General features: G+C 40.0%; 1 protein-coding gene across 3 annotated transcripts in view; it reads right to left on the bottom strand.

The window, feature by feature from the left end:
• The window catches only part of FARSB (phenylalanyl-tRNA synthetase subunit beta), a 78,070-nt gene that overhangs the window by 46,881 nt on the left and 13,090 nt on the right, over positions 1 to 18,099 (bottom strand). For all 3 annotated transcript variants that reach the window (XM_055398757.2, XM_088845291.1, XM_055398756.2), the window contains 9 exons: positions 16,437 to 16,506; positions 15,777 to 15,892; positions 9,622 to 9,772; positions 8,216 to 8,324; positions 7,021 to 7,091; positions 5,157 to 5,218; positions 4,291 to 4,342; positions 529 to 590; positions 46 to 253 (listed from right to left, as the gene is read on the bottom strand). In XM_055398757.2, coding sequence (XP_055254732.2) covers positions 46 to 253; positions 529 to 590; positions 4,291 to 4,342; positions 5,157 to 5,218; positions 7,021 to 7,091; positions 8,216 to 8,324; positions 9,622 to 9,772; positions 15,777 to 15,892; positions 16,437 to 16,506 — 901 coding nt within the window. The remainder of the gene's footprint in view (positions 1 to 45; positions 254 to 528; positions 591 to 4,290; positions 4,343 to 5,156; positions 5,219 to 7,020; positions 7,092 to 8,215; positions 8,325 to 9,621; positions 9,773 to 15,776; positions 15,893 to 16,436; positions 16,507 to 18,099) is intronic.

Genomic DNA, 18,099 nt, shown 5'->3' with positions numbered 1-18,099 from the left:
CAGTTTCTAACAATAAGGAGTGTTTATTTAAGGGTGCAATCTTACTTGATTAGCTATGGTGTACGTTTTCGGGAGAGTCATCTGAATGTTGTTATATCCGTAAGCAATAGCTGCGTCTTCTATGATATCACAGGCGTGGATAATGTCAGCTCTGGTTGGGGGGATTTCAACCTCGATCTGATTCCCATCGCCTATGACTTCTGACTTTAAACACATCCTGGTCAGAAGCTTGGCAAGATTTTCTGGAGTTTCTCTGAAATAGGAACGTACAAACCATAAATGTCATTGGATTATTTAAAATGTGTTTATATTTGGTTTTAAAATATGCTACTACCTGAAACAGTAACCCGTCTTTGTGAATTCCAAAAGACCCCTGACATCCTAACTGAGGCTCTGTCATCACTTAACTTTCTCTGAAGGGACAGAAAAACCTCTCTAAGCATTCATTCAGGAAAAATTAAGCAGTCATGTGTGCACTTCATTCTTGAATTCAACAGCAAATAAATAAATGAAGCATGCAGAGTGTACCTGATCCCAACTTTTTTGTTAATTAGGTCAGCTCTCACCATCTCCTTTCGATAAGCCAGTTCCTAAGAGAGAGAAAGAGTTAGAGAAGCTTAAATCACTCCTGCCAGATACAGCCTTAGCTTCTTTATAATTCAATTTGTTGTTGCTGTTGTAGTTTCATTATGCTCCCAAGCAACGATCATTAGAGCCAGATATCAAAAGTAAACTAGGTATTTCAGAACACAATTTGCTACATTATATTCGTAAATGAACATTCTATTGATACACAGCTGGAAGCTTGGAAATGTTACAAAATGCCAAACATGCTTTGCTTTTACATAGTCAATCACCATTTTCCTCAGCAAAACACCGGTGAATTACATCATTTCTACACTGTAAGCACAAAAAATTGTGGAAAATTCTGAAAGAGATGGGAATACCAGACCACCTGACCTGCCTCTTGAGAAACCTGTATGCAGGTCAGGAGGCAACAGTCAGAACTGGACATGAAACAACAGACTGGTTCCAAATAGGAAAAGGAGTGCGTCAAGGCTGTATACTGTCACCTTGCTTATTTAACTTATATGCAGAGTACATCATGAGCAACGCTGGGCTGGAAGAAGCACAAGCTGGAATTAAGATTGCTGGGAGAAATATCAATAATTTCAGATATGCAGATGACACTACCCTTATGGCAGAAAGTGAAGAGGAACTCAAAAGCCTCTTGATGAAAGTGAAAGAGGAGAGTGAAAAAGTTGGCTTGAAGCTCAACATTCAGAAAACTAAGATCCCGGCACCTGATCCCATCACTTCATGGGAAATAGATGAAGAAATAATGGAAACAGTGTCAGACTTTATTTTTTGGGCTCCAAAATCACTGCAGATGCTGACTGCAGCCATGAAATTAAAAGACGCTTACTCCTTGGAAGGAAAGTTATGACCAACCTTGATAATTTACTAAAAAGCAGAGACATTACTTTGCCAACCAAGGTCCGTCTAGTCAAGGCTATGGTTTTTCCCGTGGTCATGTATGGATGTGAGAGTTGGACTGTGAAGAAAGCTGATCGCCGAAGAATTGATACTTTTGAACTGTGGTGTTGGAGAAGACTCTTGAGAGTCCCTTGTACCGCAAGGAGATCCAACCAGTCCATTCTAAAGGAGATCGATCCTGGGTGTTCATTGGAAGGACTGATGCTAAAGCTGAAACTGCAATACTTTGGCCACCTCATGCGACTAGTTGACTCACTGGAAAAGACTCTGATGCTGGGAAAGGTTGGGGGCGGGAGGAGAAGGGGACGACCGAGAATGAGATGGCTGGATGGCATCACTGACTCTGTCGACATGAGTTTGAGTGAACTCCAGGAGTTGGTGATGGACAGGGAGGCCTGGCGTGCTGTGATTCATGGGGTCGCGGAGAGTCGGACATGACTGAGCGACTGAACTGAACTGAACTGAACACTGCTTACAAATCCTGCTGAAGACTTTCAATTTTATCTCATGCAAGTAGGTGTTTATGACCAAAAAAGAATAATTCATGTGTCGCACTGTACTATCCAGCATACTAAATCCAAGAGTGTTATGAAGTCATTCCTCTTCTTTTTTTTTTAAGGGGGAGAAATGGAACCAGGCTCCAGTCCAAGCTATCAACGTTCTCCAGGAGCCAGCCAGGCTGGGAGCATCTCATGAACTAGTCCTCACTCTCCTTCAAACAGTACACAACTCTACCTTGTGAGACAGGAACACACACACACATAAATCCAGGCTTTACCTATGAGTATTTCTTATCACTGAATTATTCTCAGAAGTGTAACTAACACTAGCAAAAGGGCCATAAATTTAAACACCTGTTTGGACTCAGGTAAGGACAATGGGCCAGAGTCTTGCTAATCAAAATGCCGTTCTCAGATTATGGTTGCCAGGGGTAAGGCTGAAGGGAAGGGATAGTTAGGGAGTTTGGGATGGATGTCTACACACTGCTGTATTTAAAATGGACAGCCAACAAGGACCTACAGTATAGCACACAGAACTCTGCTCAGTGTTATGGGGCAGCCTGGATGGGAGGGGAGTTTGGGGGAGAATGGATACATGTATATGTATGGCTGAGTCCCTTTGCTGTTCACCTGAAACTACCACAACATTGCTTGCTAATTGGTTATACCCCAATACAAAATATTCTAAAAAACGCAGTTCTCAGAGCAGAAGCATCATTACCACCCGAGTGCAACCACCACTAGGTAAAGAAATCCAAGCTAGGTTGCTGGGTGATGAGCCACTTGACCTGTTCGCCCCACTGCCAAGAAGCAACATGAAAGAGAGGCTGACTCAGGTCATCCAGCTGCCAAGCCTACCGACCAGCTGAAGAAGCAGGGACGAGCCTAGGAAACTACCCAGCTGACCACAGAACCATAATACAAACAAATGATTGTTGTCCTAAGTAAGTAAATCTTGGGGTAGTTACATAAAAAAAGCTAACTGATAACAGTCATTAAAATCAGTTTTAAAAAAAACAAAAAACTGCTACAGCCCAAAATTTCAGTTATGCTTCCCTAGTGGCTCAGATAGTAAAGAATCTGCCTGCCCATGCAGGAGACCCAGGTTCAATCCCTGGGTCAGGAAGATCCCCTGGAGAATGGCAACCCACTCCAGTATTGCCTGGAGAAGCCAATGGACAGAGGAGCCTGGTGGGCTACAGTCCATATGGTCGCAAAGAGTTGGACATGACTGAGTGACTAATACTTCCTTTCTACAGTTATACATTTGTTTTGAATTATAATAAATACTCTAGAATAATATATGGTGCCAGATACTAATGTTTTCAGGAAGGGGAAGGTTTTGATCTTGGCAGGTTTTATCTACTCTAAAATCCATTTGAATAGCAGAAATTATTCTAGGCTCTGACTCACTTCATAAGTAACAGAGGAACTGTGAAAAATCCAAAGATAAAGAGCTCGTCAAAGAATGGCCTCACTGAATCAGAACCAGACTGACAGTGACACTGAAAGAATGTTAGAATGGCCACCCTGTGTATGGGAAGCCATCTTGGGGAAAAAAAGCTCAGTTGTTTAAGAATGCTAGTGTGAACTTTTTATCAAGATCCCATATCTTCACAGGAATTGTGCTTACTAGTAAATGAGTTTTATTAACACATCCAGATGTAATTTTATTAGTTACAGTGATGGCCTTTCGCAACTGGTATATCAAATGTGAATAGACTAAGTTTGGAAGGCTGAGTAACCTTCAGTTCAGTTCAGTTGGACTCAGCTGTGTCTGACTCTTTGCAACCCCATGGTCTGTAACACACCAGGCTTCCCTGTCCATCACCAACTCCCGGAACTTGTTCAAACTCATGTCTATCAAGTCAGTATAACCTCAAGAGGGGTGAAACTATAAATTACCCAGTTACCTAGTTCATAAGGGTATAAGCCACAGGAATTACAGTATATAATTCCTGTGGTATAATGGTGTCAGGAGCGAAGTGTGCTATAAAATAGTGTTGGGACTGTCAAGCTTAAATCTTAGCTCTACCACTAGTAATAAGGCAGGCAAGCCACTAGCTCCACCAATAGTAACAGGTGAGCTATTTAACATCTCAAGGTCAAGGGCCCAATAGAGGCACCCAACCTTATAGGGTTAATGTGAAGACTAAGTCCACATGATGCACAGCATCGCGCCTGGCATGCAGGTGGGTGGATGGACTCGTAGAAAGATCACAAGCACCCTATAGCTTTATTACTGCTGTTACTGTTGTCAAAGTCATTATCATCAAGTCACTTCTATACTTACTGGAAAGGTATGCAATTTTCCATTAGGAAAAACTACCTCAGTTGCTTCAACCCTGAAAACAAAAATAAAGACAGAAACAGAAGTAAAAAAATAAAAACAAAAACCTACGGGGAAAAAAAGAGCCATACATTCTAGAAATGTGTGACGTTAACACAACGTTCACTTGGTCTACAACTGCAGCATCAACACTGCTGTCTAGATTAGTCCTCCCAATACACAACATTACTATTCTATTTCCTGTGGCCCCTGTGTCTCTCCTTGATCAGTTTATCTCCCAGTCCTGCCAAGCACACATCCTCGATGAACTCCTTGCTGATACTGATATGCACGTTCCAGGCTCTACCAGAGTCATATTGTTATACAAGGAAAGCTGACTGACACAACCACTAAAATGCAAATAAACTTTAAAAAAAAAAGATGTTAGCATACAGTAAGGGCCATATAGGTTTGGGAAGTAATTTTTTATATAAAAACTTAGCCTTGGAACAAATACAGTAGTCTTATTAGTATATATAAGATATAATGCTTTGCTTTTATATATGATTCTCTTTGTTCAGCTGTTCCTTTTGCTATTCCTCCATGTTTATATTCTCAACTCCAGTGATCTTTACAAAAAGCCTGTCATTGCCTCTAGGAGGTCTGCTCAGCTAGCAGTAATGTGCCCTTACAAACAGCCAGAACATCACTGAAACTTTTTAAAGTACTTATCACCTTTTACATTACTAATTCATGTCTTAGCTCCCCAAAGAGATTATGTATTCCAATTACAGGAATTGCATTTTTTATCTTTATATTTAGCACAAGACCCTAGTGCTCTGACTTCAGAACAACAGGCCATCATTGATAAAAATACCAAATGAACTTACGTAAACTGATTCTCACAATATTCACTGAACATGGTAACAATGACATCAAGAACTATTTTTGCCTGCAAAGGAAAAAAGTCAAATATTATGATAATACATGAAAATCCTCTCTTCCCTCAAATGGAAATGAATTAACATTTAATATAGTCTCCAAACATCTAAAAATGGACCTGCATACACAAATTTTAAAGAAAGAAGTGGAATAAAAACTGAGCTTGAATGGGCCTGACCTTATTGTCAGGTGTGCTGCATTTATGAAGTTCTCTGAGAGTTATAATCCATGACCGAGACAAATCATTTATTTCCCCCACTCCCCCTCCCCTGGGTTCACCAAATTTCAAGACAGATGGCTAACGACAGCAGTAAACCTTATCAGTCCCATAAGCCTCTGCAGACAGATACCAGATTCCTAGCCCAATCACTTACCATCAGTCTGATTTGGGGCAAGTTACTTACTGTCACTATACCTTAGTCCGTCTGTTAAGTAGACATAATAAAAAGTTCCTACCTCATTTGGTTAACATGAAGATTAAGAGTGTAAGAGTGTGTGGGGGGTGGTGTGTGCGGGTGTAAAACACATAGAACAATGCTTGGCACATAGTGATGGCCCTATTGATTTGTTCATTTTGAAATTAAAAGAAATACTTAGGAAAAAACACAGTAATCTTATTGAGATACATGCTTTGCTTTTTTATATATTTCACACTCATATACAAACTTCAGGAAAGATAACCAAGGTCTGCTAATGTATAAATTTTAAAAAGTTTTTAACAGGAAAAGGTATTATGTATTACCTGACACTATTTCTGAATGTACATTTAGTATGCCATACCATGCGAAGTCATTTAAGTCATGTCCATCTCTGTGTGACCCTATGGACTGTAGCCTTCTAGGCTCCTCTGTCCATGGGACTCTCTGGGCAAGAATACTGGAGTGGGTTGCCATGCCCTCCTCCAGCGACATTTGATATATAAAAGTTATAACCATTAAGGTCTACCTTTCTTAATCTGCTTCACTACCACCTAACTCTACGCCTTACTTAACATGTGGAAAGAAATCTTAAGCCAGAGAAAATAGCTGTCATGACGTTCCAATCTAATATATGGTGACGAAAAGTGACTGAATGACTAGTATTCTGTATGTTCTAGATATATTTGTGTGTGTGTAAACTCTTTATCAGTTTGTTAAATAAGACTTTATTGCCAGCTGGTCCTAATTTTTTTTTTTCACCAAGTACACAAAAGTACAAAATTAGGATTCAAATTAAGCCAACTAAGATGAATTCCTTATAAAGATGGCATTACAATGTGGATCCTATTCTCAGTTTTACCGTTTTAATGTATGTGGCTAATTCTCTCACAAAGACGATGAGTTTCTTGAAATCAAGAACAAGTAACTCATTGTTAAATTCATGGCATCGGAGAAAGACAGTAGGTGCTCACTGAACATTTGTCAGCTGAATGAAAGCACCACAACCAAGGGGCTTCCCAGGTGGCGCTAGTGGGTGAAGAACTCGCCTGCCAATGCAGGAGATATAAGAGACTCTGGTTTGATTCCTGGGTCGGGAAGAAACCCGGAGGAGGGCACAGCAACCCCCTCCAGTATTCTTGCCTGGAGAATCCCATGGACAGAGGAGCCTTGTGGGCTACAGTCCATAGGGTTGCAAAGAGTACGACAAGACTGAAGTGACTTAGCACACACTACAACCAAAGTACAGAATACAAACACCTTTCTCATTTTCTAAATTTCTAAAATACAGCCCCATTTAAAAAATAAACAAATTTTAAAGTTTAGTCACACGGTCTCGTCTCAGAGGTAAAAATCTATCTTGACAGAACAAAAATAGAATAAAAGTTTTACTTACCTTAGTAAAGTCAGTTCCTGTGCACTCAATAAATACATTTTTCGTATTTACTGTTATTTTGGAATGGTTTCCTGCAACAAACACAAAACAGGAACAACAAAGCAATCAGTTTCAGAAATAAAGGTGCACTAAAGAACTCTACAAATATACGCTGACACCTCAGAGGTAAGGAGATACACAACTTTTATTCTAATCTCCCATTACAAGCTGGAGAACAAAGATAAAAAACAAGGTTAAAAAAAAAGGCTTTACAGAGTGCATTACACAGTATGCGGCTTAACAGAAGCCATCTCATTTCATTTTCATCGTAACAGTAAGACAGGGCTGCAGGCAGGACAAGTAAGATTCAAAGATTAAGCTCACGGCCCAGGGTCACAAGCTATTAAACAACAAGGCTAAGATTTGGGCCTGGATCTGGCTCACTCCAAAGTCCACGATGAGTATTAGAGTCCAAGATATGGAGGAGGAAGTTTCTCCTTCCCATTGTGAATCAACTGAACCCCCTTCTCACCTCCAGAAAGGCAAACATCTATGACTTTCACATCACTAAATTTTGTAAATACATTCAAGTTGCTTCTCAACAAAAGCTTCAGAAAGAAATTAAGAGGGTAAATTTCAATTCTGAAATTTTAATTTATAAAACAGTAGGCCAAGCAGAATTCGACTTTAAATTTAACAAAATGAATTACGGGCTAAAACCAAAATATCAACATCTTTTGGAAGAACAGAATCCAGAGGACTAGCACCAAAACATATTTATAAACTTCGCTTTTCCCTTCTCCAGTTGATCCGCCCAACCTCGGGATCAAACCGGGGTCTCCTGCACTGCAGGTGGATTCTTTACCAGCTAAGTCACCAAGGAAGTCCAACACTGGAGTGGGTAGCCTATACCTTCTCCAGCGGATCTTCCCCACCCAGGAATTGAGCTTGGGTCTCCTGCATTGAAGGAGGATTCTTTACCAACTGAACTATCAGCGAAGCCCTAGAAGTAGGTATACATTTACAAATTATATAAAAACCACCAGTGAAATATTGAAAAAATGAAAAGAACTATTACAATAAAATCCACAAAAGACCTGAGATTCTCAGACTGAGTCTCCCGACTGATTCAGCCAAGACAATTGAGAATTCCACAGAAATACAAAGAGTAAGAAGGAAATGGCAAAACACCTATGGTACTTAAGAAATAACTCACCATTGATGATTGGAGGCATGGAAAGGACGACACCATTGCTATCATAGATAACGGGGTACAGAGGTTTATTTTCAATTATATGTAAATAATGTTTAAGCTGGTTGTCATTCTGAAAAAAATTAAGACAAAATCAGCTTCTTATTTCTACCAGTGTAATTAGTTTACATACATGCCTAGCATAAAAAGAGGGGGGGGGGAAATCAGAAAAATAACAAAACAGCCCTCAAAGTTTTAAATGTATGATATTTTCTAATATAATGTCTCAGAATCTTCATATAGCCTCATCTCCTACTGAGGAGAGATGAGTTGTTATTCAGTCGTTAAGTCATATCCAACTCTTTTGTTGACCTCATGGACTCTGGGCCCACCAGGCTCCTCTGTCCATGGAATTTCCCAGGCAAGCATTCTGAAATGGGTCACCATTCCCTTCTCCAGGAGATCTTTCCAATCCAGGGATCAAACCCATGTCTCCTGCACTAGCAGGCGGATTCTTTACCACTGAGGAAAGATGAGACCACAATTATTTTTTAAGACTCAAAACAGATTTGCAGAGTAAGCCTGAATCACCTTAAGCAAAACACAAACCATACAAAACTATTTAGATAAACAGGAAAAAAATCACTTGCAAATCAGGCCAACAATAACAGCTGCTTTTTGCAAATGATACCTACCTCTTCTACTGTTTGTTAAATGCAGTTTAAAGTGACAACGGAACTCATTTTCACTGCTAGACTCTAAAGTTCTAATCATGGGAGGCCGGCACTTTGCAATAGTGCATGCCACACACACACACACACACAAATAAAATCTAGCTAAATCTTATTGTGCATTACATTTGTATGAGTTTTGATCAATCCTGGGTGTTCATTGGAGCGACTGATGCTGAAGCTGAAACTGCAATACTTTGGCCACCTCATGCGGCGAGTTGACTCACTGGAAAAGACTCTGATGCTGGGAAAGGTTGGGGGCGGGAGGAGAAGGGGACGACGGAGAATGAGATGGCTGGATGGCATCACCGACTCTGTGGACATGAGTTTGAGTGTACTCCGGGAGTTGGTGATGGACAGGGAGGCCTGGCGTGCTGTGATTCATGGGGTCGCGGAGAGTCGGACACGACTGAGCGACTGAACTGAACTGAACTGATGAATATTACAATGCAGTAAGACCTGTGTAAGTGGTTCTCAATCCTAGGTATACATTACAAACATCTGAAAGGATTAAAAAAAGTAATAATAAAACTAGAGCCAGAACTCACTCTAGATCAAATGAACCAGTATCTCTGGGTTGGAGTCCAGACACTGTTATTTTTTCAAAAGCACTCATGACATCACCCTAACTATAACTTGATTTTGGAGGAATTTCACGATTTATGCAGAGATATTACATCAATATAAAACAACCTTTACCTTGTATATGTTCATCAGTTCACAGGCTGTATACTCTTTGCTCTTATTTAGAGGCTTGAATTTGATATCAGAAGGCTTCTTTGCAGTGTAAGTAAATGGACCTGACAAAGTGTCCAAATCATGGGTTCCAATAGCAACCAAGGCTCTTTTCCTAAATGTGGAGAGGGGGAGGGAGAGAGAGAAAGAGTAAAGAGATTTGAAGATCTCAAAATTTAAGACTACAGGTTTTTAAAAATTATTTTGAGATAATTCCTTAAAATAGTCTGTTACTATATGACACCTTTACAACCACTAAAAATATAAGAAATTATAAAGCTACTAAAAACACATTGTTTTAGTAGCTGAAATTCCTTCTACTAGTTTTCCCAAGTAATATGTTATTATTAATAGGACATTAACATACCCTTTATCTTTTTTTTAATCATATTTCCCTTTATCCTATTTCCTCTAATGTCCTCAAGTAAACATAAATGTTTTATTAAGTTAGAATAAACTACCCAAAAACTCCTCTGTTTTTTGGCTTTTCTATATTTTCCTAAATTTCCTGTCACACAACTATATTGCTTTATTAATGGAAATTAATTTTAAGAACTAAGAATAACATTTAAAACTGAATAAGGAAATTTCAAGAGCTATTAATTTCATTTGTTCTACAACTTATCTACAAAGGATTTAAGGTAATTTTAGGAACTTAAAGCTATAAAGTAGGCAAGAAAGAAACAGAAGTAGGGATATAAAATGGAGCCAGGAACAATGCCAATACTAAATTAGAATCTCAAGGCCTATAGTCTTATTACGGAAGATTACAAATTTGGCTCTAAGCTTTCCAATAGGCAATCCAAACAGAGAAACTCAAATCAGAATTTATGATATTCTTAAGAAGGCCCTTGTACTGCAAGGAGATCCAACCAGTCCATTCTAAAGGAGATCAATCCTGGGTGTTCATTGGAAGGACTGATGCTGAAGCTGAAACTGCAATACTTTGGCCACCTCATGCGACGAGTTGACTCACTGGAAAAGACTCTGATGCTGGGAAAGGTTGGGGGCAGGAGGAGAAGGGGACGACAGAGAATGAGATGGCTGGATGGCATCACCGACTCTGTGGACATGAGTTTGAGTGAACTCCGGGAGTTGGTGATGGACAGGGAGGCCTGGCGTGCTGTGATTCATGGGGTCGCAGACAGTCAGACACGACTGAGCGACTGAACTAAACTGAAGAAGGCTTCAAATGTGTTTTAGACTATGTAGGTCTAAACTAAATATCAAATGGATAAAATCATTAGTTATCAAGGAATGTGTTGAGTCCACATTACATGAACTATGAAATAGCTTTGAAAATTTTTTGAAACAAATTTTGGTCAACCTCAAATTAACACAGCATTATACATCAACTAACTGAATAAATTTTTTTTGTTCAATCTCTACGACAGGCGACTAGAATTTTAATGGGTGACCTGAACAGAGCTGTTGACAAGTCTAGAGGGAGTGTTACTTTACTCAATGAGTTATATATTTATATACTAGCATCAAATGTGTGCATGCTCAGTTGAGTCCAACTCTTTGCAACCCCATGGACTGTAGCCTGCCAGGCTCCTCTGTCCATGGGATATCCCAGTCAAGAATACTGGAATGGGTAGCTATTCCCTTCTCCAGGGGATCTTTCCAACCCAGGGATTGAACCTGCATCTCCTTCATCGGCAGGTGGATTCTTTACCACTGCACCACCTGAGAAGTCAGCACAGGTAGAAATATACCCACGGCCTGCAACAGAAATCACTCCTCAGAGAAAAAGAACAAAATCAAAAGCCTCTACCATAACAAGATATTCTGTACACAGTCAGAAAGCAGTGCATATGAAAAAAGGGAAACACAATATAGTCCCAACAAACCAACCCATAATAATCAGTGCTAAGATGACCTGGATTTTCAAATCACCACACAAATTTTTTAAATATCACTACAAAAAAAGCTACTACAATGGTCCAGCGAGTTTAGATAAATCAGCAGCTGATAAACCCATGGGTAAGAAAATCCATGTTTTCTTGGACATTAATGTTGGTTTCTTAATCTGAAAACAGTGTCTCAAAAATGTCACTAAATTTCAACTTCAAGCGAATCACAAAAAAATTCTGGACGGGTCAGAGAGCTATGCATTTTGAAAAACAAACAGCAAACACAGGTACATACACGCATACATACACATAAACAAGGAACCATAAACATTATTCAGAGAAAACATAGATGAACAATGCTTAATTAAAACTGTGGAGCAGGACATCCCTTAAGACATAAAAGTCATATAGGAAGACTGATAAATATTGACTATACCCAAACTGTAAACTTTACACAATCAAAACACCCCAAAAGTCAAAAGACACTGAGAGAAAAGGTCTACGACATAGGTGAGAAAAAGGATTAATATCCCCCAAATAAAAAGATATGAAAACTAAAAATAGAAATCAAGATTCTACTTATTATACTGGCAAAAATTTTGGTAAAGTCTTGCTGTGAAAAAGCAGCAATTGAAAGAACTGAGCGAAAAAAAAAGAAACTTCGTTAAAAAGGAACCAAAGAGAGTCTATAGAGATAAACAATAAAACAATTGAAGTAAAAAGTTTGCTGGATACTTCCAGGAGTAACAGAAACTAGGTTTACTCTCTTGCCTGACACAATCACACAAGAGGGAAGACACAGATACAACAATGGTTTCTAAGGCCGGCACTGGACCTCAGGCGATGAAGGACAGGAAAGAGAGAAGGGAGATGAGAGATGGTAAACAGGTAAGCTATGCCCTATGACTGCCCGGAGGGACTTCAAGTCACAGGGCAGGAAACAGGGTCAGGCAGGAGCCCAGTGAACTCCCTATGTTGAAGAGACCCAGCTGAGAGTCTAGGGAGACCAAGATGGCGGCCAGAGGTCGCCACACAGAGTTCTAGAGATGACAGAGTGACACAGACAGAGAGCTCTGCGATCCACAGAGGGGCCCCCTCAAGAACTTGCTGAGTATCGATCAGTGTGAGCACATGAGGAAATCACCCAAAGCCAGGGAAAGGACCATCCAACGCAACAGTGCTCACACAGTCTGAAAAGCCCATCTTTCACAGGGACCATGGATAAAGTAAGACAAGGTCTTGCCTCAGTAGTAAGGACTAACGAGCCCTAGACAGGACACTATGTGATCAACAAAAACAGAAACACACACACACAAAAGCAGAGAAAAGTCAATGAAACCAAAAGCTAGACAGAAACACACACACACACACACAAAAGCAGAGAAAAGTCAATGAAACCAAAAGCTAGACAGAAACACACACACACACACACACAAAAGCAGAGAAAAGTCAATGAAACCAAAAGCTAGACAGAAACACACACACACACACACACAAAAGCAGAGAAAAGTCAATGAAACCAAAAGCTAGACAGAAACACACACACACACACACACACACAAAAGCAGAGAAAAGTCAATGAAACCAAAAGCTAGTTCTGTGAAAACTGACACACAAAGATATCCACTGGTTAAACTGGTTAAACAACTTCTAGCTACACTGATCAAAGGGGAAAAACAGAGAAGACACGGGCATAAAAGAGTGATACTGATACCCATACTGCAGCTATGAAAGGATAATAAGGGAAGACCAACCACTTCATGCCAACAAAAGTCTACTGCAAATCACTTATAATTTAAGTGAAATGATTGTATCTCTTGAAAAACACAAATTAGGATTTACTGACTCTGGCATATCAGAGTATTGCTGCTGCTGCTGCTGAGTCACTTCAGTCGTGTCCGACTCTGTGTGACCCCATAGACGGCAGCCCACCAGGCTCCGCCGTCCCTGGGATTCTCCAGGCAAGAACACTGGAGTGGGTTGCCGTTTCCTTCTCCAATGTGTGAAAGTGAAAAGTGAAAGTGAAGTCGCTCGGTCATGTCTGACTCGTAGCGACCCCATGGACTGCAGCCTACCAGGCTCCTCCGTCCAGGGGATTTTCTAGGCAAGAGTACTGGAGTGGCTTGCCATTGCCTTCTCCGGTATCAGAGTATTAGGATATAATTTATACCTCCCCTTAGAAAAAGCTCATGATTTCCAGAAATACTGCATAAAACACAACTTAAAGCTGAATTAAGTAAGGAAATGCCTTACAATTTAGATAAAAATTAGATTCTTCAAATGACCAGAATAGATGACAGGGCTCAAGTACTTACTAGTTATATCAATGCTTATCAAAAATCCTCTATCTTGTCCTATATGGTGAAACTATATTTAAATTCTTATTGTTTTGCTTAAGAGTGACATATTTGCGAGACGACAAATAGATTGTTTTTATAAAACTTGGAATAAATGTTATTCAGAATCTTAGAAAAAGCTTCTTCTACCATGTACTCAAAAATGTTTCAAGAAAAGAAACTGTAAACTTAACCACAGGTGTTTTATTTTTAAAATATTTTTCACACCAGCAGAAAACACCCAAGGTCTCCTCCCAATCCTATCTCCAGCCCATCCCTTACACACAAGCCTCTTTTAGTTTCCACAGTTTACCAAACTGCAATCACTGCAATTACTAAAAAAGAAGAATTATTTTTTTCCTTTTATACTCAAGACATGCTGCTGCTAAGTTGCTAAGTCAATTCAGTCGTGTCCAACTCTGTGTGACCCCATAGACGGAAGCCCACCAGGCTCCCCCGTCCCTGGGATTCTCCAGGCAAGAACACTGGAGTGGGTTGCCATTTCCTTCTCCAATGTGTGAAAGTGAAAAGTGAAAGTGAAGTCGCTCAGTCGTGTCCGACCCTTAGCGACCCCACAGACTACAGCCAACCAGGCTCCTCCATCCATGGGATTTTCTAGGCAATAGTACTGGAGTGGCTTGCCATTGCCTTCTCTTCTTGTATACTCAAGACATACATAACTATTAATCATACCTTTGATTAGCATGAGGTAATTTATGTTGCTATATTTTAGGACCACACAAAAAAACTTGGTATGTTAGCTAAAGACTGATGTTTCCTATCAGTAACTTTTATTAGGATTTTTGAAAAACTGACATTAGTTCAAGGACTCCCACTGTTACCTTCCTTGACCTTTAGGAGTTGAGGAATTAAACTGATCTGAAGATCATCACACTAAAGGGAGCTGTATGGGAAATGATGTATAGCAATGTTAAAGACAGAATAAGAAAATTCAGTTATTTAAATCTAAAAGGCACTTCCTCCTTGGAAGAGAAGTTATGACAAACCTAGACAGCATATTAAAAAGCAGAGACATTACTTTGCCACCAAAGGTCTGTATAGTGAAAGCTATGGTTTTTCCAGTAGTCACGTATGGATATGAGAAAGTGAAAGTGAAAGTCGTTCAGTTGGGTCCGACTCTTTGAGACCCCATGGACTAAACAGTCCATGGAATTCTCCAGGCCAGAATACTGGAGTCGGTAGCCCAACCAAGGGATCAAACACAGGTATTCCACATTGCAGGTGGATTCTATACCAGCCGAGCCACGTGGGAAGCCTGTGGATATGAGAGTTGGACTATAAAGAAGCTGAGCGCCAAAGAATTGATGCTTTTGAACTGTGGTGTTGGAGAAGACTCTTGAGAGTCCCTTGGACTGCAAGGAGATCCAACCAGTCCATCCTAAAGGAGATCAATCCTGGGTGTTCATTGGAAGGACTGATGCTAAGGCTGAAGCTCCAAGACTCTGGCCACCTGATGAGAAGAGCTGACTCATTAGAAAAGACCCTGATGCTGGGAAAGATAGAAGGCAGGAGGAGAAGGGGAGGACAGAGGATGAGCTGGTTGGATGGCATCACCCACTCAATGAACATGACTTTGAGCAAGCTCCGGGAGATGGTGTGTATTGCCATTCCCTTCTCCAGGGAATCCTCCCAACTCAGAGATCAAACTGAGGTCTCTCACATTGCAGGTAATTCTTTACCGTCTGAGCCACACGGAAACCTCCCAAATTAAACTTACTTAAATTTAAATTTCATTAAACTTGCTTGTTATTCTCACATACTCTTACTTTAGAAAATTTTTTTTCAAGTCTGTGGGGGTAGGGGGGAGAAAGGAAAGAGGGAGGAAAAGAGGAAGAGAGAAGGGGAGGGAAGAAGGAGAAAGAGGGAGAAGCAAGAGAGCAAGAGAGCAAGAGATACATTCACAAACCTGCAAATGTTCTGATGTAATTTCTCCTGAAGTTCAATGAAGCTGTCATATCTATCTTTTGTAAACTTTATGTTTCGGAGAACCGCTGCTACAGCATACGGGCGTATTTTAGCTGTCTGAAATTCATTTTATCAGTAGAGATGGTAAATATGAAGGCTTTTCTTTGTAACAACATCTTGTAACACAAAGTCAACTGTCACAAATTTTCATTCAATCAACAGTAAAATACAGTGGTGACAGGAGATGAAGTCACTGTCCTCGTTGAATTTACATTTCAGCAAGATCTCTGAAAATTTACTGAATTATTGATTAAAAAAATTAACCTCTCAAGTGGTTTGCTCATAGTATTTCTACCAAAACAGCCTCTCCCCAAGAGATTTTCTTTCTAAATATTATTAACATATCACAATTTAAAAATTATCTCAAAAGTATTTTAAACAAACATTTGGCTGTTATTTTCCAAAATTATTCTCAAAAAACAGATGCTGTTCCCTTTCACTTTTTGGTAAAAACAAAATGACAGTTTTTCAGAGCTAAAGGCTAAATATATAATGATCAAAGAAAACTACATTTGGCAGAAGGGTTGGCTCTGTCGCACCTTAGAGATATATACACACAAGGGATGTTTTTAAACGAAAAATAAGAATTGATCCTGATTACCTCTTCTGTGATGATCAACTTGTGGATTTCTCCTTTAGGCATTACCCGTTTATACATTGGCGTCTTTATCCTAAAATATTAAAATAAACATGTTCATTACTAATCAAAACATTTGAAACTAATTTATTCTGTGTATAGAAAGTATACAAATGCACAGAAGTAGGACAATGGGTTAAAGTTACAGCAAGTCAAATTTGGGCTGAGTATTTAAAAATAAAATCCTAAAATAAAAAAATAAATAAATAAATAAAAATAAAATCCTAACAAACATTCTAACACATTTCTGCTGCTAAGTCACTTCAGTCGTGTCCGACTCTGTGTGACCCCATAGACGGCAGCTCACCAGGCTGCCCCGTCCCTGGGATTCTCCAGGCAAGAACACTGCAGTGAGTGAAGTCGCTCAGTCGTTAACACATTTTAAATGGGCTATGATGCCTCATGGTAATGCATATTGCCATCACTGGGAGTCTCAGCAGAAACTAGAAAACCTTTAATTAAGCAAACTGTATGGAGGCATTAAACATCAGCTGAGGGACTGGATTAAATAACCTTTAAGTTTTATTAAAGGCAATGCCAAAGAATGCTCAAACTACCGCACAATTGCACTCATCTCACACGCTAGTAAAGTCATGCTCAAAATTCTCCAAGCCAGGCTTCAGCAATATGTGAACCGTGAACTTCCAGATGTTCAAGTAGGTTTTAGAAAAGGCAGAGGCACCAGAGATCAAATCGCCAACATCCGCTGGATCATGGAGAAAGCAAGAGAGTTTCAGAAAAACATCTATTTCTGCTTCATTGACTATGCCAAAGCCTTTGACTGTGTGGATCACAATAAACTGTGGAACATTCTGAAAGAGATGGGAATACCAGACCACCTGACCTGCCTCTTGAGAAACCTGTATGCAGGTCAGGAAGCTACAGTTAGAACTGGACATGGAACAACAGACTGGTTCCAAATAGGAAAAGGAGTATGTCAAGGCTGTATATTGTCACCCTGCTTATTTAACTTATATGCAGAGTACATCATGAGGAACGCTGGGCTGGACGAAGCACAAGCTGGAATCAAGATTGCTGGGAGAAATATCAATAACCTCAGATATACAGATGACACCACCCTTATGGCAGAAAGTGAAGAGGAACTAAGAAGCCTCTTGATGAAAGTGAAAGAGGAGAGTGAAAAGGTTGGCTTGAAGCTCAACATTCAGAAAACGAAGATCATGGCATCTGGTCCCATCACTTCATGGGAAATAGATGGAGAAACAGTGGAAACAGTGTCAGACTTTATTTTTTGGGGCTCCAAAATCACTGCGGATGCTGACTGCAGCCATGAAATTAAAAGACGCTTACTCCTTGGAAGGAAAGTTATGACCAACCTAGATAGCATATTAAAAAGCAGAGACATTACTTTGCCAACAAAGGTCCGTCTAGTCAAGGCTGTGGTTTTTCCCGTGGTCATGTATGGATGTGAGAGTTGGACTGTGAAGAAAGCTGATCGCTGAAGAATTGATGCTTTTGAACTGTGGTGCTGGAGAAGACTCTTGAGAGTCCCTTGGACTGCAAGGAGATCCAACTAGTCCATTCTAAAGGAGATCAATCCTGGGTGTTCATTGGAAGGTCTGATGCTAAAGCTGAAACTGCAATACTTTGGCCACCTCATGAGACG

The sequence above is a fragment of the Moschus berezovskii genome, chromosome 2, assembly GCF_049115385.1.
Source record: "Moschus berezovskii isolate FMDL1 chromosome 2, NW_MosBer_1.0, whole genome shotgun sequence".
Classification (NCBI taxonomy): domain Eukaryota; kingdom Metazoa; phylum Chordata; class Mammalia; order Artiodactyla; family Moschidae; genus Moschus; species Moschus berezovskii.
Note: the sequence above shows the minus strand (reverse complement) of the source record. Positions and strands in the feature narration are given on the sequence as shown.